Source organism: Mixophyes fleayi, chromosome 3 (genome assembly GCF_038048845.1).
Source record: "Mixophyes fleayi isolate aMixFle1 chromosome 3, aMixFle1.hap1, whole genome shotgun sequence".
In the NCBI taxonomy this organism is placed as follows: Eukaryota; Metazoa; Chordata; class Amphibia; order Anura; family Limnodynastidae; genus Mixophyes; species Mixophyes fleayi.
The window spans coordinates 31,582,467-31,607,994 of record NC_134404.1 but is presented as its reverse complement, the minus strand read 5'-3'; the positions used below and the strand labels follow the sequence as shown (position 1 = coordinate 31,607,994).

Below are 25,528 nucleotides of genomic sequence, written 5' to 3'. Positions count from 1 at the left end.
ATTATTAATGGCGATAGTTGTCCCACACCTAAGGGTAGATTTATCAAACCTTCTAAAAATAAAAATATTGGAGGTGTTGCCCATAGCAACCAATCAGATTCTAGTTGTCATGTATCCTGTACATTCTAGAACATGATAGCTAGAATGTGATTGGTTGCTATGGGCAACACCTTCACTTTTGCTTTTTTAGAAGTTTTGATAAATCTACCCCTGATGATCCGTTTAAATCCTATGGCGGCAGGTATCCTTCCAGGCACCTGGCTCATATTCAGAAAGTGGTCAGATCTCCTTCTGGACTGTGATCTTGCAGAGATCACTTTGCCTTGTGTCACAATTAGCTGCTGGGTGTGGCAGTATCTCCTGTGATCAGGGCCTGGCTGGCAGATTTTAGCCTCGGGGGGGAAAGGGGGGGGGGGCACGGATCACTAGTTCCCCATGCAGCGGGCCTCCATTCGTCCTGGTGCACCTGCTGCACCAATGGCAGTTCTGCCACTGCCCCTAATGTCAGTGTGGTTACTTCCACTAACAACGTTTTAATACGTCATTAGATCATATTTGCCTACTCTCCCGGAATGTCCGGGAGACTCCCGAATTTGTGGGAGTTCTCCCGCAGGACAACATCCCAGGTCCAGCTCACCTTGTTTGTGAAGCGGGTGGGGGCGGGGCTAAATGCGTCATCCTGGCCCACCCACCAATATGCTGAAACGGGCAAAGGTTGGCAGGGGCGTGGCCTAACGACACAATCCACATGGCAACGCCCTCAAAATGGAGCACCCTCCCAGACAGCTGGCAGCAGAAGTTGGTAAGTATGCATTAGATAAGATCCAAAAGACAATCAGACAGTAAAGTATATTTACTTTTATTCCTGTCAACAATAGAATTCACTTATACTTTAGTAATATGAAAGGGCCTCTTAACCATAAGCCTTGCCCAAATACCATTAGACTAACCCTGTTTTAAAACAACTGTAACCACAAGCGATGGAGGGCTGCAGAGGGACATAGCCCCCACTCAAAGTACCCCTCCCCACATCAGCTTTGGGGGGAATTGAATTAAATTCCATGTGAGGTCTTGTAGGAGCCTCATGTGATACGCGGCTGTGCACACTTCCAGGTATTACAGAAGCAACTATAGCGCGCAGTCTTGGCTCTCCCTCCAGTCCCAGCAAATGGCGCAAAGTTATTGAGATCCACACCCCAAATAATTCCACAAAGAGCAGTGATTGCTGAAACATGAACGCGGCTGACTGCCAGACGCAGTGTAGATGCTTCCGGTACTGAAGCAACATGGGGATTTACCTCAGTGTCAAGTTTAAAGCAGCAATTCCACATAGTAGATTACTTTTTTTATTTTCTTTAGATAGCAAGTTAAGTATGTTTTAATCATGCATCTTTCTTAGCTATCCTCCTACAAATCATTATCTCCTTTTCAAAAGCTCTCTGATTTGTAAACAGAATTGGCTGTCCAACCCAGACATAATTAATTTGCTTCACAGGCTCATAGCTCTCAGCATGTCATGTGATGGCAGAGGGTGGAAAAGGGGATGTCACAGAGCAGACAGAGCTCAGAGGGGCGTTCCAAAGACTCTACTCACTACATCATGTGTCAGATGACTGTGGTTGCCATGGTAGCCCAGAATCATAATTCATTAATAGCAGCCTGGAGAATTAAAAAGAGGGGAAAATGGTAAATATGAACTTTCTGCTTATAGCCTGCCACAGTGATTTATGCTACCTGATTTTTTGGGGTATAAGTGCAGAGACCACATTTTTCGGCATTGTGTACTGTATGTATGTCAGATGAAGAGTAGTATGTCTTTATATTAGACCTTTTCTTTTTACCTGCCCCATTCCAATGTTTTCTATGGTAATAACCATTTGTCAACCCAATGGGGCATATTCACTCAAAGTAATACAGTACCGCAAAACTGAGGATTTCCCTTTGCAACCCTAGGCGGTAAGAAGGAAATTCCGCCTCGTTGTGATACAGCGTATTACTGTCACCGGACGTTCCGGCACATTACGGACCGCCAAGCTAATTGAATATACCCCTGTGCGTGTTAATGAGTATTGAAGATCTATTGTAAAAGTTCTTGGGAGAAACAAAATAATTAGTGAATACAGAAAACTCTGTTTACACCATGAAAACACGCTAGAAAATTAATTTGCACATCATTAGACTGATTATACCGTTATAGAATGGTTCGAAAATCATTCAGGAGAAACGAAGAAAACTATTTTAATATTGAGTAATCATGGTTCCCGAAACAATGTAAGTTTGGGTATGTTGTCTTTCAGGTTATTGATCGTGGATTATATTTTCATGTATCGACATGTCCTATGAATGGATGAAATGTAAGAGGCATTTTAACCAGTAAGAGGCTATCATACATTTTGTGGCAGACAGTGCTTGGTGAATAAATTACTTTGAAATTATTATTATTATAATCTTGTATTTATGAAGCACCAGAATTTTATGCAGCAATGAATACATTGATGCAACTAAATAACATATAAAGACATGAAAGAGAAGGTAAATGTGGCCCTGCCCATAGGAGCTTACAATCTACGAGATAAAATTTCCACTTGCACGGAGAGGCCCAGAGCCCGACAACAATTTTCTCACTATCTTTCCAGAACTGTCCAGTTCCCCTACATTCTCATCATACATTCTTGTGGTATTTTAAGCTTTTCATGTTGCATTATTTTTTCATTGTTTTGAAATCAGCAACGTTTCTGTCTTTATCAACCACAAGAGGGCGCCATAACTCAGCGTTTGCAGAATAGAAATCTTGTTTAAAATAGCTTTACCATTGCTATATTTACATTACATCTGCAATGCCTTGACGTACGGAGCCCATAAGAGAATGTACGGTGATTTACGTAGAGCGTCACAGTGCAGCGCATCTATACAAGTCTACTTTAACAGGTCAGCACATCCATTGAGTGAGGTCACGGCCCATCTCCTCATTCGAGGTGCCCGGTCATTGAAAGGTTTACTTTATTTCCACAGCTGAAGGCGTCACTTTCAGGCACAACACACGGTCACGTTTGGCCGACCCTCCTAAATGATCTTACGTTTGTCTCCTGATCGACTGTTTGGTTCACCCTTATTTATAGTTCGCCTAATTCTTGACATTAAGGACTACTTCTAATACAAGTGTCAGATACTTTTGAATGGTTTATGAACACAGGAACATGTGCCCAATGGCTTACTAACTAACTAACTAACGTCTCAGGATATAATAAATGGATGAAAAGAATATTTGTATTAAACCTATAGATTCCTCCGTAACGCAAAATTTTCATTTGTGTGTCTCTTATAACGGCGAGGCAGAAAGTCTCTTTTGTGCTAGTGATTGTATCTGCTACAGAACTCTTGTTATTTGTTAGCACTTACCCAGAATCCCCCATTACATACAGATTGATAACGGATGTGTCTTAGGTTTACAGCTCCACACAAACCCCCAGCGCTGCCTTCTGCTCAAACTGCTGCAGGTTTGAAAAGCAATTAACCTTTCTGCTGGCTGAGAATGCAGATTGCCCTTTTGAGAGCTTTACAAATCAGATCAACATACTGACTGACGGGCACGCAGTGGGCACGTGTCACAAACATAAACATTGGAAACATCATCTGTCTGTTACTTGAGTTCTGGATTTTCCTTTATGTATTCCGATCATTTATGCAACATTGAGCCTCAATGCCAACAATTGACCATAAAGGCATTGGTGGGTACCAGGTCTAGCATGGCCTGAGAGGATTTTCGTTAAAGAGAATTTTTTATTTATTCATTTTTTTACCATGTTACCAAACCTGTTTGACTTCTCTGAAAATCAACCCTTGTGTATCGGGCAGCCCTGTTGAAGGGGCAGCAAAGGTCCTGTCTTATTTTGGTGGGGAGGACTTGTGGACTCACTTACTTCCCCAATCAGCTGAAGTGGGCAGGTAAATTGAGTTGGACAGTAGACATTATTATTATTATTATTTATTTATAAGGGGCCACTGATTATGTAGCGCCGGATACAGAAGACAGTCACAAATAGATGCGGTAATACACATTAGTAGCACAGATGAGTGTGAGTAATGCTATGGGGACTCACACAGAGTGCAGTAAAAGACATGACAGGATGTATGAGGGAGACAGACAGTAGACAGACATGGGACAATAGATAAGGAGGATCCTGCCTGTGAGAGCTTACATTCTAGAGGGAGGGGTGGTGAGAGACAGGACGACCAACTGGGATAATGGAGATAGCAGTCGAAGGAAGAGGAGGTAATGGATAAGCTGGTCAGGAGGCGGTAGGAACGGCGAGCATGAAAAGGTGAGTTTTGAGTGAGCGTTTTAAGGACTGAAGGTTGTGGAAGAGTTGAGTGAGACGGGGTAGGGAGTTCCAAACATTGGGGGCAGCACGGCAGAAGTCTTGGAGGCGAGCACAGGAGGAGGTAATGAGAGGTGAATTGAGGCGGAGGTCAGAGGCAGAGCAGAGTGGCCGGGTGGGTATGTACCTCGAGACAAGGTAAGAGATGTAAGGGAGAGAAATGTTGGTAAGGGCATTGTAGGTGAGGGTAAGGGGCTTGAACTGAATTCTGAAACGGACAGGGAGCCAATGAAGGGATTTACGCAGAGGTGAAGCGTAAGAGGTGAGGTCAGCGAGAAAGATGAGCTGGGCCGCAGTATTCTGTATGGATTGAAAGTCAGATGTGCGAGAGTGAGGAAGGAGGTTGAAATAGTCAAGACGAGAAATGAGTGAATGGACCAGGATTTTGGTTGCTTCCTGAGAGAGGAAGGGACGGATTTTCGTAATGTTACGGAGGCAGAAGTGGCAGGATTTGGTGAGGGACTGGACATGAGGGGTAATGCTGAGGGCTGAGTCAGGGGTGACTCCAAGTCAGCGGGCTTGGGTGACAGGAGAAAGAGTGATGTTGTCAACCAAGCGGGAGATAGTGGGAGCGACAGCAACGATGGCAGGAGGAAAGATGATGAGCTCGGATTTGGAGATGTTGAGTTTCAGGTACCACTGTGACATCCAGGTAGTTGCAGCAGAGAGACCGCTAGATACCTGGGTTAGGTCAGCGGCAGACTGGTCAGGGGAGGAAAGATAGATTTGCGTGTCATCAGCATAGAGGAGTTATTGAAGGCCAAATGACTGAATGAGTTCACCGAGAGAGGTGGTGTAGAGAGAGAAGAACAGAGGGCCAAGGACAGAGCCTTGTGGGACTCCAATTGAAAGGGGAAGAGCGGGGAGAGAAAGAGTCAGAAGCAGACACACTGAATGATCCATGGTTTATGATTAGAGGAAGGGAAAGTGGAGAGAGGATGACCTTTCTCATTTTTTTTTTATTTCACTCTCTCCTTCATGGTTTTAAAATATCCTATAGTCATGGACAAAAGTTGTGAGAATGACACAAGTATTGGTTTTCACAAAGTTTGCTGCTACAGTGTTTTTAGATCTTTGTGTCAGATGTTGCTATGGTATACTGAAGTAAAATTACACGCATTTCATAAGTGTCAAAGACTTTTATTGACAATTACATTAAGTTTATGCAAAGAGTCAATATTTGCAGTGTTGACCCTTCTTTTTGAAGACCTCTGCAATTCTCCCTGGCAAGCTGTCAATCAACTTCTGGGCCACATACTGACTGATGGCCGCCCATTTTTGCCTAATCAGTGCTTGGAGTTTGTCAGAATTTGAGAGTTTTTGTTTGCCCACCCGCCTCTCGAGGATTGACCACAAGTTCTCAATGGGATTAAGGTCTGGGGAGTTTCCTGGCCATGGACCCAAAATTTTGATGTTTTGATCCCCGAGTCACTTAGTTATCACTTTTGCCTTATGGCAAGGTGCTCCATCATGCTGGAAAAGGCATTGTTCATCACCAAACTGTTCTTGGATAGTTGGGAGAAGTTTCTCTTGGAGGATGTTTTGGTACCTTTCTTTATTCATGGCTGTGTTCTTAGGCAAAATTGTGAGTGAGCCCACTCCCTTGGCTGAGAAGCAACCCCACACATGAATGGTCTCAGGATGCTTTACTGTTGGCATGACACAAGACTGATGGTAGCGCTCACCTTTCCTTCTCCGGACAAGAGTTTTTCCAGATGCCCCAAACAATCTGAAAGGAGATTCATCAGAGAAAATTACTTTATCCCAGTCTTCAGCAGTCCAATCCCTGTACCTTTAGCAAAATATCAGTCTGTCCCTGATGTTTTTCATGGAGAGAAGTGGCTTCTTTGCTGGCCTTCTTGACACCAGGGCATCCTCCAAAAGTCTTCACCTCACTGTGCATGCAGATGCACTCACACCTGCCTACTGCCGCTCCTGAGCAAGCTCTGCACTGGTGGTGCCCCGATCCCGCAGCTGAATCAACTTTAGGCGACAGTCCTGGCGCTTGCTGGACTTTCTTGTGCGCCCTGAAGCCTTCTTCACAACTAGTGAACCTCTCTCCTTGAAGTTCTTGATGAACTGATAAATGGTTGATTTAGGTGTAATCTTACTAGCAGCAATATCCTTGCCGGTGAAGCCCTTTTTGTGCAAAGCAATGATGACTGAACATGCTTCCTTGCAGATAACCATGGTTAACAGAGGAAGAGCAATGATTTCAAGCACCACCCCCTTTTTAAACCTTCCAGTCTGTTATTCAATCAGCATGACAGAGTGATCTCCAGCCTTGTCCTCGTCAACACTCTCACCTGTGTTAACGAGTGAATCACTGACCTGATGTCAGCTGGTCCTTTTGTGGCAGGGCTGAAATGCAGTGGAAATGTTTTTGGGATGTTTATTGTCATGGCAAAGAGGTACTTTGAAATGAATTGCCTTTCATCTGATCACAAATTGCCATCATAAAAACTGAGATAGCAGATTTTGTGAAAAATAATATTTGTGTCATGCTCAAAACTTATAGCCATGACTGTATATGTTCTGTACCCCTACATGTAAACAAAAGTATGTTAAAATAAAGATTTTGTCAGTATAATGTCTCATTAAGAGACATCTAAAGTACCGGTAACTATATTATGAGCTTACTCTCCTGGCCCCTAAGTTGGCAAAACTAAAACCACGCCGTGTCACTTTCTATAGCATTACCCGATTGGACGGATGTTCCAAAAGTGCTGGAGACACATTTGTACATCTCTTTATATGCCTGTTAGGCTATGGAGATTGGAAATTCTAATTAATATGGAAATTAATGATATTGGTGCATCCGGAATCCGCTTAGTCTAAACTAGTCATCTGGGGTTTGCAGATATAATTACTATTTCAGAAGCACCGTAATACAACATTTCTATAAATATTGTATGGACTTAAAAACAATCAATACTATTTAAATAATCATCTGACAAGTGTTTGCTTAATGTAATAACATGACGTAGAAGATATATTTGTTTCTGCCTCAAGAATATTAATATGTTGAGCCCCTTTTCATGACTGCAGTTTGAAGATGTTCTATCTCCACATTTTCCCCCTTAATCACCCTATTATCATCATTATCTATTTATATAGTGCTACTAATTCCGCAGCGCTGTACAGAGAACTCACTCACATCAGTCCCTGCCCCATTGGAGCTTACAGTCTAAATTCCCTAACACACACACACACACACACACACACAGAGACTAGTGTCAATTTAATAGCAGCCAATTAACCTACTAGCACCCGGAGGAAACCCACGCAAACACGGGGAGAACATACAAACTCCACACAGATAAGGCCATGGTCGGGAATTGAACTCATGACCCCAGTGCTGCGAGGCAGAAGTGCTAACCACTTAAGTAAACCGATCATGGCAAAGAATTTCTACAATTTTGGGGATTAAAGGTAGACCGTTACAAAACGGTTGCTTAAATAATTTTTTATTTGTGTTTTTTTAATAAACAAGTATTATGTACCATATATGTTATTATTTCATAGTATAGAAAAGAGTATATATCCCAGTTGGAGGATGTGAGTCACTGTGTTTGCACTAAGGCTCAGTGCATTAGATAGGACCACCGTCCCCGTGTGTATGCCCTTGGGTACAGTGCCCGTTAGGTAAGAGCTGTGACTGCATTGTTAGTGACTGGCTCCTGGTAGGATTGAGGCAGAGTTCACGTTTAGTCCATAATCACGTTGCGTTTGCTCCGCTGCTCTGCCTGCAGATAAAAGGCTTCAGAAAATAGCTGTGGCTTATGTCAGTGCTGGCGGTGATGTCATTGCTGGGGAGAGGGGGAGTTGTTACTATGCTGGGCTCCAGCAGAGTGATCACACTCAAGGAGGAGAGTGGCACAGCTGCAGCAGAAAGGCATCTTCAATGATCCTTCGCTGGGGTAGCTGCAGTACCAAACTGTAGGGAGAGGGGGGGGAGGAGGAGGAAAAGTTTGTGACAACTAAAAAACGCAGCTCAGATCTTCATTCCTTGCCAACGCTTCGGTGACATTGGAACACAGAGAAGACATGCCTGCCCGTAGCGCCAACTGCGATGTCACCAAGCTGGTCGCTTGTCTGGTCGACATAGAGGTTTTCACCAACCAGGACATAAAGGTAAACTAAACAGTATAGCCGTGCCATTTTCATATCACCTTAAGAGTTAACTTTGGCCAGGGGCAAGGTAGCCCCTAGTGGGAGACCTGGGGCTGGGTCACTGGTTTTCCTGCATTTTTAATCCTTTAAAATGTTCCAAATAGGCTGCTGAGCCCAGTCTCAACCCCCTTCCCAGGCTACAATGTGCCAGCCCCTGACTTTGGTTATAGTATGTGACTGATGCGCTGGCAAATATCTCACACGGTTTGATCCCATGCTTGAGCTTTACCGGATTCGTGGCTCGCAAGTGATAGTGAAACTATAAGTCCCAGCATGACCTAACAGACATGGTATGCTGGGATTTGTAGTTCTTCAACTGCTGCAGAGCAATTGGGTGACTACACCTGGGGCAATACTAAAATACTACTTAAATATGCCTATTGCACTTTAGGTAAGCTATGTTTTTGGTGTAGAAACAGAATATTATTGGCAAATTTTTTTATTATTATTATTATTATTATTATGGTTTATTTGTAGTAGTACAAATATGACATACATGAAAACAGGAGACATAAGTACATGGGTTCATTGCAGAGTAATAAATGCATGGATGCAATTAGCAGAACAAATCGCATAGCATACAGAAACAATACAGAATCAGACATGACAGGGACAAACAAGAAAGACAGAATGGAGACATGTGAGACATGGGGCTGCCCGTAAGAGCTTACATTCTAGAGGGAGGGGTATTGATACACACAATAGGAACTAAAGGGACATTACGATTAGCATTCCTGTCCAGATAAAAACCAACATCTTGTCCACTTCACTTATCATTGGCTTAATCTCCGTTTAGACCTGTGATTACCCCCAGGCAGGTTTAAATGCCAGTGCTGTTGGTTCATTCCTTTGGTATGAGTTAGTGGCAGACACTTACTATTCTTCTAGTAAAATAATCTGTTTTATTTAACATTAATCCATTCCTTCGCACAGTCCCTTTGTAATGTTTCCGGATAAGGAATCTTCACGGCTCTGCAGTTCCTTATTGTAGTGCAATCATCATTTGCCTCCTATAATAACTGGATTCCCGAGCTCGCTGCTTGCTCTTTGCTGTCACCTTTCACCTAATCACGGTGCATGGGCTAAAAGTCATGTTGCCAATAGCAATGTTTGTGTAAAGCATTTGATCATTTGTGAAGAGGTTGAAATGTGGTTATCGATGCACAGTTCATTTACCAGTGTTTGGATAGTTGAGGAATACTTGAAGTTGTCTTTAGCAGAAAAAATACAATCTCTGAATATTTGATTTCCCAGTTACACTGTAAAGATATTTGTACAGTTGCAATTTAACGTGATCTGTGCATATCATCTGACACTGGGCAAAAGCTAACTTAAGGCACTGCAATAGGCAACCCATGTTTCTCCAGCTGCAGTAGAACCACAAGTCCCAGCAAGCCACGGTCAGGATAGGGGAGAAATTGTACTTGAGAGAGACATGATTTCTGTCTCTGTTATAAGAATAGGTTAGTGGGCAAAGCATGAAGTGAATAGGAGTGTTTGGCATCTCTGAGGGGGCAGAGGCAAACGGGTATTTGTCCAGTTTGTTTCCCATCAACTTTATATAGTCTTTGTTTAATTCTTACACTGATTCATAATTAAGAGGGTCAGAAATGTTCCTGTTCAATCATATTTAAATGTAGAGTCAAAGCTTTATCCCACGTATATAAGAGAGAACAATTTCTACCATTTTCTGTGTGTCTGGATATTTTTGCACATTTTGATGTCTGGTAAATCTTACTCTGTATAACTTTACATTTAAATCAGCCAAACAAGGCTTAAAAGCTTAAGGACACTGGTCTACACTAGATCCCTGGCCTAACCCACCACCCCCCCCCCCAATAACACCCTCCTCAACCAAATCAATCTCTGCCAGTCTATAATACACCCTAAGAAGTGGGGGTTGTATTTGGTTGTATATCATACCGCCACTCCTACTGCCTTCATTGTATTCATTTTAACATTATTACATTCCAGTCACTCACATTATATATATATATATATATATATATATATATATTGTGGCAAATATCCCTCTTTGCCACTGTTCCCTGTAAGGGAACAGGTAGGAACACAGTTAGTCTGCAGCAGCAGGCTGCAGACAGGGTTAAGTTTTCCCTAGGTTCCTCTTTGAGCACACACACACACAGGTGTTCCACATGGGTGTGATTGGTTTGCTGTGACTTGTTGGGCTTGGGGTTGAGGATAAAGACACTGTATGTGTGGGTGGGACCACCGATGCCAGTAAGTGGCCGGCTTGCAGACAGGGAAGTAATGTCTAGCCAGATGTAGGTGGTGGGGATTTCCGTGTACTGTTACTGGATATTATTGCTGTACCAGCATTGGAGCTGTTTTACCATCCTGATAACTGCTAATAAACAGCTAAATGGTTCAGCACACCTGTGTCCGATTCCTGTGAATGGTGTACTTTCTCACAATATATACACACAGTGGTGGAAGTGGGGGGGGGTATACGGGGGTATGTCATAATGCTACTGCCTTCATTGTAACATTACCACATTCCAGTCACTCACATTACATTTTATATATATATATATATATATATATATATACGTAACTAAACTAACCCAGCACCATCGTCCCTACCTTCATCCAGCCAAAGGTGTAGATATAGTCCCCTTGTTCTCTGTATATAAAGAGCGTTGTCCTTTCCAGGGCCCGTTTCACTAAGAAGTGGGCGGGATCTGAGTGAAAGGCCTGCTCTTCCGAGGGTCCAGGAGAACTGCATTACATTCGGGAGACTCCCAGACATTCCGGGAGACTTTCCGGGACAGTAGGCCAGTCTTATTTAGATGTGTACATGAGAATGGGGGTGAGGCAGCATGACTGAAATGATGTGATGGCCACGTTGTGAGAAAAATAGCTTAATAGTATTGTCTGCTTACTTCTGGGACTTGCCAGGAAGTGGTCGACAACTCAGATGTAGACAGTATTATAAGATTAGAGTCATGGATATTATTGGAAACCTAATAATACTGTCTGCATTTCAATTGTCAACCTAATTATACTGTCTATATTTTCATCGACTTGACAACCCTGTCTATATTATGGTGTCGACCATATAAATGTTGAACATATGTATCACACCCATTGTCCCTATGGAGTTTAGTTTTAAGTGCAGAAAAGGACATTATTTGGCATTGTTATATATTAAAGACTGTATTTTATAGAGTTTAATGATACATATGAAATAACTGGAGTGGACACATCAGCAGCAAGCTGCCACTTTTGACAGAGTCGCTTCTATAACAGAGTTAACACAGAGTGACTGACAGCTTGCCAAACTTGCATTGCGAAAATTCACGGTGTGTAATACTGTATTACTGTAGATAGTGGGGAGTCTGCGCTTCCCGGGGGAAGAGAAAATAGGTGGCAGGGGAGATAAAAGAGGGGAGGGTCCCACACCCCTAGGTAGAAAATCTTTGAAGAGAGATCTCCCAGCGCAAAGGGAAATGGGTAGAGAAGATGTAAAATTCCACCAAACAGGGGATACTAGCTACAATGTATTGATGTGAAAGGTATAAATACTGTTACAGGTGAACCATAGTTGATCTTGGCATATATAGTACCAGAAAAACACATAAATACCTCAAAAAAGTCACTTAAGCCTAGCTAGGCATATTTAAAGTGGTACAACAAGGTTATTGAATAAAATAAGTACAATCAACGCTATATAGTTCAAAATTACCATTAGCCCAAACTCAGGAGAGTCCGTCCCAGGTAGTGATGGGCTAATAAGTGGAACACAATATATGACAGAAGGTGAGACAACCGTAGTGAATCACATTAGTCTTGTACCTAGAAAGAATTGATTTTGCCGTTCAAACAGTCACACAAAGGTCAGTGAAGAGAATCTGGGAAGGGTGGGTAGTGCACTTACCTTCCTCCCCAGGGTTTCTCTCCAAACGCTCCGTTCCGGATGGGCCTTTCTACTGGAGGGCTTTTCTTCTTATGTATATCTCCTTTCCTCGAGAACCACTGCCAACAGCAATAAGTCCACACGTCCTCCGGCTAGGGATATAACTGGAAAAGAAGACTGGGTCATCGACGTTTATAAAAAAAAGTGTCCGGTGTAGGCGAAACTCCTTTCTTGAAATGCGTGAGTAGCAGGACAAGATACTCTGCTCCGGTTGGAAATGAATGAATGAATAAATCAAAGTCCTCGATGTATGTGAAAGTTAGTAAAAAGTAAAAAAGGTTGTCCTACGAGTTTCACCCCGATAGGGGCTTCCTCAGGGATAATAAACAACAAGGCATCTATGGGGATGGAGTCAGTCCTTAAGTACTGGTCTTCTGACATTCAGACATTCCTAGTTGGTTGGTTATTCTGATGGACAGGTAGCTTGTCCCTCCCACAGTCTTTTTCCGGGTTTATTAGTAAATGAATCGAACAGAGATATTATGGATGTGTGAGATATCCTCCAAATGAAATAAAAGAAAGGGGGTATTAAGCACAATGACTACATTAATCCAAAGCAAAAAATAAAAATAAATGGATTAATGTAGCCATTGTGCTTAATACCCCCCTTCTTCTCTACCCCTTTCCCTTTGAGCTGGGAGATCTCTCTTCAAAGATGTAATACTGTATTACCTACTAGCAGAGCTGCAGTGAAATATCAAGTTAAAACTGAAAAATATATTTTACCTTCATAGTTCATATCTGAAAACTTCAATTTCAGGGTTTAATGGTCTTCCAAAAATCTCCCTACCTCTTTTAGGCTCATTTACCAACAGGCAGGGAGGCGCGTGCAGTGATGTCACCGGAAAGACCTGTTCCTTTGCAAGGATATAGGCAGCCGCGTAGTTGGTTGGTGTGTGGCCAACCGAGCATCGCGAAAGTCAGTACTGGGTATAGAGAGGTCAAGTGGGAACCAGAAACTCTGGTCTCCCATCTCTGTGGAGAGGAGCCATCCTGCAAGCTGAGACCTGGGAAGGAGGAGGGAGGTCCTGGGTCTCCGGCACAGGGTGGTGTACGTTGGATGCTGCAAGGCATAATGATAAGTAAAGCCCCATAAGAGAGGGGCATATGCAGAGCGAGATCCCCACCACCAGGAGTACCCTGGAGGCACCAGAGACATTGCATGAAGAAGGGGGACAAAGAGACCCCAATAAGTAAGAGCCCCCCAACAATCAAGTTGACGCATATCAGTAAGAAACCTCTATCCTGAGGGCAAGTGTCCCACCCCACAAGCTCGCTGCCTAGGTGTAATCCTCGACTCACACCTATCCTTTGTTCCCCACATTGACTCTATATCTAAATCATGTTACATACATCTAAAAAACATTTCCAGAATTCATACAATATCTCACACAAGACACCACAAATACCTTAATTCATGCACTTATCATCTCCCGCATTGACTATTGCAATTCCCTCCTCACTGGTCTCCCCCAAAACAGACTCAAACCCCTACAATCTATTTTGCATGCAGCGGCAAGATTGATTTTCCTTGCAAATTGTTATTCCTCTGTTGAATCACTCTGTCAGTCTCTACACTGGTTGTCTGTTTTCTACCGAATCCAATATAAAATACTTTTACTAACCTACAAGAACATCAACAAAGCTGCACCAACATACATCTACTCTCTTGTCTCAAAATGTCTCCCAACTTGGCAACTCCGTTCTGCACAAGATCTGTGTCTCTCATCCACACTCATTACATCCTCCCATTCCCGGTTACAGGACTTTTTTCGGGCTGCACCCACTCTATGAAATTCTCTCCCTTGCACAATAAGACTCTCCTCTGGTCTACAAACTTTCAAGCGTTCTCTGAAAACCCACCTCTTCAGACAAGCTTATAATATTCCTCAGCCACCCTCTTAACCTCACTGCATTACCTTATTACCACCCGTTACACAATTTCACACAAGACAACTACCCCCTGACCAACATTGTTGTGTGACAGGATCATTTAGCTTATGAGTCACTTTTACCTGTGCAGTCTGGCTGGGCCGAAATGCAAAATGTAGACTTAACCTCATGTATCGAACTCCCATTGTCCCATAGATTGTAAGCTTGTGAAGGAGGTCCCACTATATGAGAGCCCCCCATACCAAGAGAGGAGGGGAGGGCGCTATGTCTAGGCAGCGGGGCTACACAAGATGGAAAGAGTCATGGTGAGCAGGACAGAGAGCAGGCACTCATTTGCCAGACAGAGTCCTTGATCATTGTTGGAGTGATCAGGAAGACTGTGTGTAATGCATCCGTTATGCTTTTGTGCTGAAGGATTATGTATAATAAAGATGTTAATTTAGTCTTGTTTGAACTGAGGTGGTAAACGATATTTCTTTATGACTTTGCACTAGCGTCCACTCTGCTGTTTATTTGCCCACCAGAGGGGTCTTTACACTTTAGAAGCACTAGGCATGCTACACTTAAACTTTCAAAATGTGATAGGACATTTACTTGAATGCTTCCCCATCTTTTAACATGCACGCACCCTGTATACAAATATTTATACAAATATTAAGGTAGTTTGTATAAGGGATGAGCCTTATTCCATATCAGTTGCCCCTTCAGGCGACAGGATGTCTGGGTATATCCCATAATGCACTCTGCTTGCTGGTAACAATACTACATGACACAATACTTGCATCATGGCGCAGTCGGAGTGGCGGGGCCATGGTGACGAGATATGCATAGAATCACTAAGGAAGTTATGCAGGATCCAAGAGGGTGGCTTCCTGGAGTCTCCCGGACGTTCTGGGGCAGCTATGCCTCAGACATCTTTGAAATATCATAGCTGCCATCTGTCACTACTTTCTGGGGACTATCCTAGGTTTTAAAGATTTGTCCCTGGAAATTTTTGTTCCTGTAAATGTATTTTGACCAAGAGCACAATAAAAAATGTCTGGTTTTCTGCACCTCGAATGATAATCTTTTCTTATTCTTTGGACTTTATAAATGTAATTTTTTAGGGAGGGAGTTTGCAAAAAGAAAAAACAAGTGTATGTAATCAGATTCAGTACATTTGTCCTGATTGGGACTGTACAGCTCTGAGGTCTAACGAGACAGTATTGTGCTTCAGTATATCGTGTCCCAGAGTTGAGACGCGTTTGTCACTGGCTGGTGTTGATCTGGAACTGATCCAAATCATTGGCGCTGTGACCTGCGGATGCGATTTGCAGGGACAGTTGGTGATCAGTGTGCCAGAGACTGGTGGGGGGGGGTATATTGATCCAGCCAGGGCAGTACACCCACAGCCCAGGTCCGCACATAATACACATCATCACTGAGTGGCAGCTTCCACTGCTAAACCCCCTTCCTTTATCTTATCTGCCCGTTCTGCTTCATTGCCCCTAACGAGCAATTGCAAATGTAATGAACTCAATTATCATCCGGCATGAGTTTATTTTCTCCTAACCGCAGCTATGAGAACAGTAAGCAATATCAGCTTCTCTCTGGGTGATATGTAAATAAGCCAAGGAACAAATTCATCCATACGGGGTCTGAGCCATCAGGAATTAGTGCAGGAGAGCACAGCGCATGAATACAAATGACCAGATTAGGACAACTCGCTCAGTTCACGTGCATCAAGGTTTCATATGGTAACCATAGCGACAGAACATCACTAAATACCCACATTTCACAGATATGGAAGAGACTGCAGCATTTTTAAAATGATTATTCTTGTCTCATCCAGCATTCAACTAGTGCATGTGCAGAACCCGCATGATACGTGTCATAGTTCCATATAGTGCAATTCAAGGGATGCAAGACCAAAATAATGGTTTTAATTACAGTACTTTTTAGATATTTAAAAAAAAATAGAATGTAATTAGCAATTAATTTTTATTGTGATAATCCAGCAGGCTAATCAGTGATGACTTTAAGAGGAAGAAAAAAGGAAATGATTAACATGCAATTGTGATATTTTTCTCAAGTTTAGAAATAGGTGGGAGGTGAGAGACTTGTCCACTTGTGCAATTGTGTCAGTGAGGACAGGGCTGCATGTGACAGGGGCAGTGACATGATGTGAGGAGGGGAATGGAGGCATTAGGCAGCCACAGACTGAGAGTTATATAGTGGAAGGAGCAGGGTCCCCCAGCAGCACAGAGTATATCAGGAGATGAGTGATGTGTTAGTGAGGACAGGACTGCATGTGACAGGGGCAGTGACATGATGTGAGGAGGGGAATGGAGGCAGCAGGAAGCCACAGACTGAGAGTTATATAGTGGAAGGAGCAGAGTAGCAGTAGCACAGAATAATAATGTGCGGCTCCTGTCACACTGATGCATGAATTTTGGCGTTTGAAATACACCTATAACGAAGTTCTTACATCTGGGGGTAAATGTATCAAAGTGCGATTTTGCAACTCCAGCGATTTTCTCGGGAGAGTTGCTGCTTGATAGCAGCGTGTTGTAGAAACACATCACTGTTACACTGCCCTGGCAGTTTTAAAATTTTAAAGAATAGATAAAAGTTGAAAAAAAAAAAAAAGCGTGAGGTCCCCCCACTATTCCTGCTTAACCCTAGTGCTGCCTGACTAGTGCTGGTCCCGTGAAAATCGGGGAAAAAATTTGCATGGGGTCCCCCCGATTTTCACTTTACCAGCACTAGGCAAACCAGCCAGGGTTGGCGGCACTATAGCAGTGGGACATGCAGCAGGGGTCCCCCTGCCATAATGACTAACCAACCCTAGACTGTTCAGCGCTGGGCTGGATTCCCTAGGGAGTGGGGTCCGTCGAAAAAAACTAGCGCCCCCCCCCCAGAAAGAACCAGCCCAGTGCTGATAGCACTAGGGCTCTTCCTACTACCCCTGTGGGTAGTAAGGTAATACGGCGATAAAGAATGAAAAAAATAAACAGACGACATTTTGTTTTGTGGAACTACAAGTCCCAGCCAGCCAGGTTGCCAAAAACAGTGTGGCCATGCTGCTGCTTGTATTACTACAAGCACCAGCATACCCACGGCAGCCAGGGCATGTTGGCACTTGGAGAACCACAAGTGCCAACATGCCCTGACATCCCTGGCTTGCTGGGACCTGTAGCTCCACAAAAAAAATGTTAAATAAACAACAGCACCCTAGTAAACACCACATCTATTTATTAAAAATAAAAACCCACAATAAATACACTAACCACCCTCATTTAAACCACATCTATTTATTAAAAATAAAAATACCCCAAATACTCACCAAAGATGTCTTCTTTCTTCTTCCAAAGGTCCGTGCTAGCCCCAGTCCCTTAATAATTATACTTCCAAAAGTTTTGGCTTGTCCCAGTCCCAGCAAAATTATACTTCCAAAATGGCTTGAATAATATCTTCATCACTTCGCCCAGAAGGGGCCCATTGTTGATTTAAGTCTTCTTTGCTTCGGCCAGGAGGGCCCCATATTTGTATATCCCACGACACTGTAATCTTGATTGAAGAAAAATAAAAAAACTCTGGAGCCACCGCTAACACCTCCTACTAGGTAGGAGGTCCGGTACGCAATGAACTTACGTTCATCGTTCATTGCGTAAGCTATAACTACTGTATTATGTGATTTTCCCACACTAGTGGGGAATTCACCTAATACTGTACATAGAGCTTACGCAAGTAATGTAGCTCATTGCGCATGCGCAACGCTACTTGCGTAAGCTATAATACTGTAAATATAGCTTACGCAAGTAGCGTTGCGCATGCGCAATGAGCTCCAGCAGCTGTATGACAGGGGCAGTGTAACAGTGATGTGTTTACAACTCACTGATACAACACAGGAGAGTTTGCCAAACACAGGAGAGTTAGCTAAACTCGGGAGTGTTTACATCGCACAAAATCGCCAGAGATGACCAGCGATTTTGAACATCAGTGTCAAAATCGCAGCTTGATACATTTGCCGCGATTTAAACACGCTGGCAAACTCGCACTTTGATACATTTACCCCCTGATGTGTTTCAGTAGCTTTGTGATTTTATCATGTGGTCTAAATTAGATCATTTCAGGTCATTTGTGCCTGATTTGCTGAATGTTTCCCTTTGTATTCCTAGCATACTGAAGCCCATTTCTCCTCTGCATGTTGTTAGAACACAGGGGAAAACATCTCTGCTAATTCTTTAATCATCATGTTCCTGCTCAGCGTGTAATATACGTGATCACCTATTAATGTGATATAAAAAAACATGTGATGAAAAGTCAGGAGAAGACTGAACATAGTAAGTCACCTTCATACACCAGATTAAATATTCATTTGGGTTTTGCTTCCTTTATTTATAGAATAGATGCTCCAGAGGATTTGTGCTGTAATGAATTTGGTTCTTTTGTAGGTAACCTGGCTCTGTCTTGATGGCACAAGACCAGCAGAAGGTAGTATAGAGAGGTCCTGTGCTAAATCACACAGGAGTACACCATAAACTATGACTATCAGTCACACAACCCACCGTACAGATTGCAGAGTGATATAGGTGAAAGGCTTAGGTCCCTGGCTGCGCTCAGTGTTCTAGATGTGCAAGTTATTCAGAAATGCAGAGAACATTTAGGGTCGAGGTAAGGTCTCATTGAGTCTATTAAAATAGAACGATAAAGCTGATTTGTTTGTTATCGCTGTGTCATCACAGCCCCTGAGGTATAGAAACACGATCTCCGGCTAAAACACCCATATTTCAGAGATGGGGCTTTTCTCTCTAAATAGATCCTTATTTTCTTACATCCAGGAGGTCATAGGCAAACCAAGAGGGGGTTTTCTAGTGCCTGGAAACCCCCCTCACAGTCTGGGGCACTGTATGCTTGAGGTGGCTGCACCCCGCCCCAGAGACCAGCCACTTTGCAGCTTGTGTGGAGATCATTTCTACCTGATCTGTTCACAGCCGTCTCTCCCCTGCTGTGTGACTCCGCCCCTTTCTCCCCCACGGTGTCCCCGCCCCTTTCTCTCCCATTGCCTGCATGTCTCGTGTGCAGCAGGAGGACACAAGACACAGCACTAGATGAAGAGGGTAAGTGTGTGAGTGCAAGAACCTCAGGTGTCAGCGTGTACCCTCATTCTACTACTACTTGATGCACACGAGGGATGATGATCCTGGGTCTAGTAGAGAACAGTGGGACCCCTCCATCATCCTCTCATTGGATCACACCAATGCGAACCACCATTGTCTTTGTGTTCTCATTGTCCCAGGACAGTCCCAGCTTTTCCTAAGTGACTGTCTGTCTCCTGGTGAATAGATAGGCTGCATTCTTAATGGTTCAGCCCAACACAATGGCTGCCTCCAGGAGTTGAGTGCACCTTTAATATGATTTTAAATAGCCTTAATATCAGCTTTCAGCAATTCTATGTCTATAAAACGAATATATGCCTCAGCTTTATTCCACATTGCTAACGGCCGTAGTCTGTCCACTCGGACGCTACAGGCCAGTAGATCAGAGGTGAAAGTGGCAGGAAATTAGGAAGTTCAGGTATTTAAGGGGAGAGGGGATATTTGTATACGGGAGGCCCCGATAGTTGTCCTTCAAAGAGAAATTTCCTTGTCTTTTTCCTAGGAGAAATTTGAGGGTCTTTTCCGAGCTTACGATGACTGCGTCACCTTACAGCTGTTCAAGAGCTTCCGGAGAGTACGGATAAACTTCAGCAACCCCAAGGCCGCGGCGCGAGCGAGGATAGAGCTACACGAAACGCAGTTCAGAGGGAAGAAACTAAAACTATACTTTGCACAGGTAAAAAAAAATAGGATCAGGCAAAGGAAGGGATATGTTGTGGGGTAGATTTACTAAACTTTCTTAAAAGGAAGAGTGGAGGTGTTGCCCAGAGCAACCAATCAGATTCTAGCTATCATGTTCTAGAATGCACAGGATAAATGATAGCTAGAATCTGATTGGTTGCTATGGGCAACACCTCCAATGGGCAATATGCAATATGTGCATTTATTACTACATTCCCCACCACCACCTTTTAACAGCTGGCTCTCAGGTAGGTGTAACTCCATGGTTACCTGGGAGTTGTGGTGGCTCAGTGGTTAAATAAACCGGCTAATTGACAACACTGAAAGATTTGCTGTGGACCCCATTTCAATCCCAGCATTTCGGTTCTTTGCAAGTCCTTATTTCCATGAGTTGCAAAATTTAGTACAATACAGTGTAGGATTCATCTTCTGTTTTTATTTGTTTTTTTATGTATATTTGCTGATTTTTGAGTGGCAACACCTTTTTTTTAAATTCAATAAAGAAATATTATATAAAAAAAAATATTTAGATTGTAAGCATTGAGCAAAGGGAATTATTGCTGCATTGAAAGCCTTAGATTATTGCGTGTCTCCGACCTACAGATTGATCTTTTACAACTGTGACGTAAGCCATTGTACGTTGCCCGTTTATTTATGATACGTTTATGTATCACGGTTTAGTCCAGTAATATTATTGTTTCCTAATTGGTGGATGCCACCTTTTCTTCATTCCTGTCACCTCCCACACACAGGTCCAGACGTCCGAGTCAGGCGGAGACAAACTACACCTGGCGCCCCCGCAGCCCGCTAAACAGTTCCTCATCTCACCTCCCGTATCGCCCCCGGTGGGCTGGAAGCCGATAGATGATGCCACGCCAGTAATCAATTACGACCTCCTTTATGCAGTGGCTAAGCTCGGGCCAGGTAAAGACTGAACTTTTATTTTTATACAACGACAGTACTGGTTTATTCATAGGTGGACACTGCAGACAAATATATATATTTCTATGTCATATTAGGAGCAGGCAGTGGAACGCCCTCTAATCAGCCTGTCAGGAATGACTGTAACTTAGATAAAATCATTCTACACCAACCACGTCTCCTTTATAAAGATCGGGCCCCACCTGCTGTGATCCTGGAGTATCTTCCTTGCTTTAAAGAGAGATATTTCATGTGGTTAGGAAGATATATTATTAATAATTTACGTTTTCAAATAAAATATCACAATTGTGATGCCCTTCAATGGTTAAGTAAATAAAAAAATAATATTACTAATAATAGTATCAATTTTGTGGTTCCTCTTTCAGACAAAAACTGTATACCTGATGGTGAAAAGCCATAGATACTTATACTGGAAATATGATGTTAGACGTCTGAGTATGTAAGCTTTGATTTTCATTGGACAGATCTGGGTTCGGCCTACCGGGCTCGGGGCATGGTCATGGCTAACTTCGGATAAGGTCTGTTCTAAACGATGGGTGACGGTAGAGCTGTCCTAGATTAGGAGTGTGATGTTCTGATCTTTAAGTTTGGGCTCAGAAAGTTGGTGACCTCGAGAGATCGGAGCAGGCAGATTTCCTAAGAATCATGAATGGACATAAATCCAAGGACTAAATGTTCTCCTGGTATCATTTCATCATATGTCATAAGTTTATGTGCCCAGATATTCCTCTTCTCTTGTAGGAGATAATCCCAGTTCCTCTGCTTCGCTCTCCCAGACGCCATCAGATTTGTAGATTATATATTACGTTGGTGGAGGGCAGTAATGTAGTGTGTGTCACTAGGGTTACCAGGTCAGTCATTTTACACAGATGACACATAAAACACACAGACTTCATGGATGTAATGCAGTTAGCCCAGACCTGTGTAGGCCTCAAACATGCTAGTTGCAGTGTGCCCATAGATAAACATGGCTCCTAATCCTATTTATCGCACATCTACCTCCACGTCATTATATACAGCAGCTGCACACCACTGTACACTGACCGTAGACTCTGTGAGGTGTCCCCTCACATGATAAAATAATGAGGTGTCCATCATGAGCCTGTCATGTGATAAGCATGTCCTTTAGCGTACATTCATACAAGAGTGGGTTTTTATGGAACATACGTCCATACAGGACCAAGTGTGTCATGTGAAATACATTTATATAGGCAGGAACTTTTGTTGAACATATATCTATACATGGATGTGTGTGTCATGAAACATATATTTGTACATTAGAAAGCGTGTAACATGAGTATGTAATGTAGATCCATGTAGACATCAAGTGTGGCATGTGACATGGATCCCTGCAGGCATTGAGCGTTGCATGTGACATGGATCCCTGCAGGCATTGAGCGTTGCATGTGACATGGATCCCTGCAGGCATTGAGCGTTGCATGTGACATGGATCCCTGCAGGCATTGAGCGTTGCATGTGACATGGATCCCTGCAGGCATTGAGCGTTGCATGTGACATGGATCCCTGCAGGCATTGAGCGTTGCATGTGACATGGATCCATGCAGGCATTGAGCGTTGCATGTGACATGGATCCCTGCAGGCATTGAGCGTTGCATGTGACATGGATCCCTGCAGGCATTGAGCGTTGCATGTGACATGGATCCCTGCAGGCATTGAGCGTTGCATGTGACATGGATCCCTGCAGGCATTGAGCGTTGCATGTGACATGGATCCCTGCAGGCATTGAGCGTTGCATGTGGCATGGATCCCTGCAGGCATTGAGCATTGCATGTGACATGGATCCCTGCAGGCATTGAGCGTTGCATGTGACATGGATCCATGCAGGCATTGAGCGTTGCATGTGACATGGATCCATGCAGGCATTGAGCGTTGCATGTAACATGGATCCCTGCAGGCATTGAGCGTTGCATGTGACATGGATCCATGCAGGCATTGAGCGTTGCATGTGACATGGATCCCTGCAGGCATTGAGCGTTGCATGTGACATGGTTCTCTGCAGGCATTGAGTGTTGCATGTTACATGGATTTATATACAGTGCTTGTTACATGTCTTTTTTTCTAGTATGGGTTTATTAGTGCTGTGGAAACGTTTCTTACTAGAGACATCCTTCTATATATTTACAATGTGTCGCTGTGCCCTCCAATCTGATAATGGGCAGTGTAATTTGTGGCGCGGGTCTGTAGACAGGTATCATTTATATTACTTGCCAGCCTGCTGTCTAAGCTGCAGATGACTTCCATCCTAGGTGGGAAGCAGAACATTGCTCATATACCCCATATACCACAGCCTGGGTCACCGACGTGTTAATATCCATCTAGATTTAGTATGGATGCACATAGGCAGATCTGTATCTTCTTTTATTATCCTAGAATTCATCTCTATTTGTCACACGCAGATCATTAGTTATCTGTCCCCAGCAGCCGTTATGTCTTATTATATTAATAGTAATGTGATAGATGAATTATTGCAGTAATAGTCACGCGTGTCATGATTGTATTATGAAGGACTGTGCTCATACCTTTGTATTACAGGGACATAGAGAACGCACTTACAGTGTGTAATGGACCATTGTTCTAGAAATACATATTGCTGAGGTGACTTGGGGGGGGGGGGGCTGTCTTTTCTCTCAAGTTCTATTTTAGTAAGATTATTATTCCAACCATTCACTGTACATAGGATCCTGTGTGTACTATACGGCCACAGAAATATGTGTAAACTTGGAATTGGCACATACGATTTCCTGAAATAATGAGAGATTGTGCACGTAAGTTGCAAACTTGCATTGTAAACACCTTTTATTATACGGTAACGGCTCATTAGGTCAACACCAGCATCCTACTAAATATATGTGTCATGAGCATGTTCCCAGCTGTCGTGACTTTGGGGTGTTTTCAATATGAGGTCACATGATTCTAGCCCACAGTCTCTCTCTACCAATCACACAGGTTATAGACCTGCTGAATCGCCCCCAAACAGCGCTCACACCTCACACCCTTCAGGTTTGCCACCACCTATTGAATATGGGTAATAGGACCCCAGTATACTGGCACAAAAGCCTTCTAGCTATCACAGAGTAGCAAGGCCCCCACCAGCAAACAAAGGGTTAACTCTTCAGACTGTTACACAGATGTAAATGCAAGCACACACTAAGTTTGTTAATCAAATGTATCAACAAATCACACACCGGCATTCAAAGGGTAAACTTGTTTGAGCTATATTCTTCTTAACAGGCTAATGGATTCGTTAGAGTATCAAGGACGCAACTTACTAAATTTATAGATTTAATATACAAAAGTACAGGGCATTCAGATGTAAAAAACAATTAATAACAATTGACATAACATACACAAGCAAAACAGTTTTAAATAAGGATTAGATTCAGAGTATAACTTACATCAAAGTGGTATATTCTGAGCCAAGGGAAATTGGCTTGAAGATGGACAGCTAACTAGTGACTGATTGATTTCCCAAAAGACTGCCAATTTGTTATAACTGATCTCAGCTTTTTAAAGACACCTTTACATTCTTCCCCACCCCCTGGGGTTGTGGTCTGTGATACTTTTTTCAATCACCATTTGCATGTTATCTGATTTACAACCCAATTCTACTATGTGACCTAACTTTTCTGTGGAGCATCACACAGACACAATTTTATTATTAATAAATCCCCTATGAATTTGTCCATCTTTTGATACCAAACACGCCTAAATACATTGTATTCGTAGAGCTTGCACTCATTTCCTACAAACCAGTGAATACAAAAGACACAAAATATTTTATGGAAAACCCTGAGCTCCAAGTATTCCCCCCTTTCTCCCTGTACCACAGCACTTCACCAAGAGCTGGTCACCCTTCCAGGCTCTGACCCAGAGGACTGTAGAGTGTAGGACTGTTAGGTTGCAGTCTTGCAGCAGTATAACAACAGTTGTTGCTTTGTAGTGTTAGGAGGTTGTGATACTTCTATAGTGTCACAGTTCTGACCACCCTCTGATTTAGAAACTGGAAGATGGCAGCATTTCAGTGTCTGACACAAGCTAAAGATGAACTCTTTTCATATAGGGAAACTGTGTTTCCCCAGCAGGGCTTTTCTGTGAAGCCCTGCACAACTGAGGGAACGGGGAAAGAGGAAAATGATTTGGGAAAGTTTTCAATAACATGTTTTTTTTGCTGTTTTTGTTTCATACTTCCTGTTCAGTTAATAGGGTATTGAGTATGCAAGCTGCTAAAATAACTTAAATGTACCTTGGTACATTGAGGTAGTTGGGCTACCAAATATTGGAAGGGTGCAACACCATTCTTCTGATGGAAAACTTTCGCAGGTATCAGTCTTCGAAGTGTTCGGATGGGCGGGGATCTGACG

At 43.0% G+C, this 25,528-nt stretch overlaps 1 protein-coding gene across 4 annotated transcripts in view; it reads left to right on the top strand.

Annotated features, from left to right (window-relative positions):
• Nucleotides 1-25,528, top strand: part of RCAN2 (regulator of calcineurin 2) — a 71,895-nt gene that overhangs the window by 34,851 nt on the left and 11,516 nt on the right. For 2 of the 4 annotated variants that reach the window (XM_075201318.1, XM_075201317.1), the window contains exons 3-4: nucleotides 20,026-20,199; nucleotides 20,957-21,128. In XM_075201318.1, coding sequence (XP_075057419.1) covers nucleotides 20,026-20,199; nucleotides 20,957-21,128 — 346 coding nt within the window. Of the gene's footprint in view, nucleotides 1-8,203; nucleotides 8,514-19,414; nucleotides 19,485-20,025; nucleotides 20,200-20,956; nucleotides 21,129-25,528 lie in introns of those variants that run through there. The other 2 variants (XM_075201319.1, XM_075201320.1) reach the window with 2 other exon arrangements.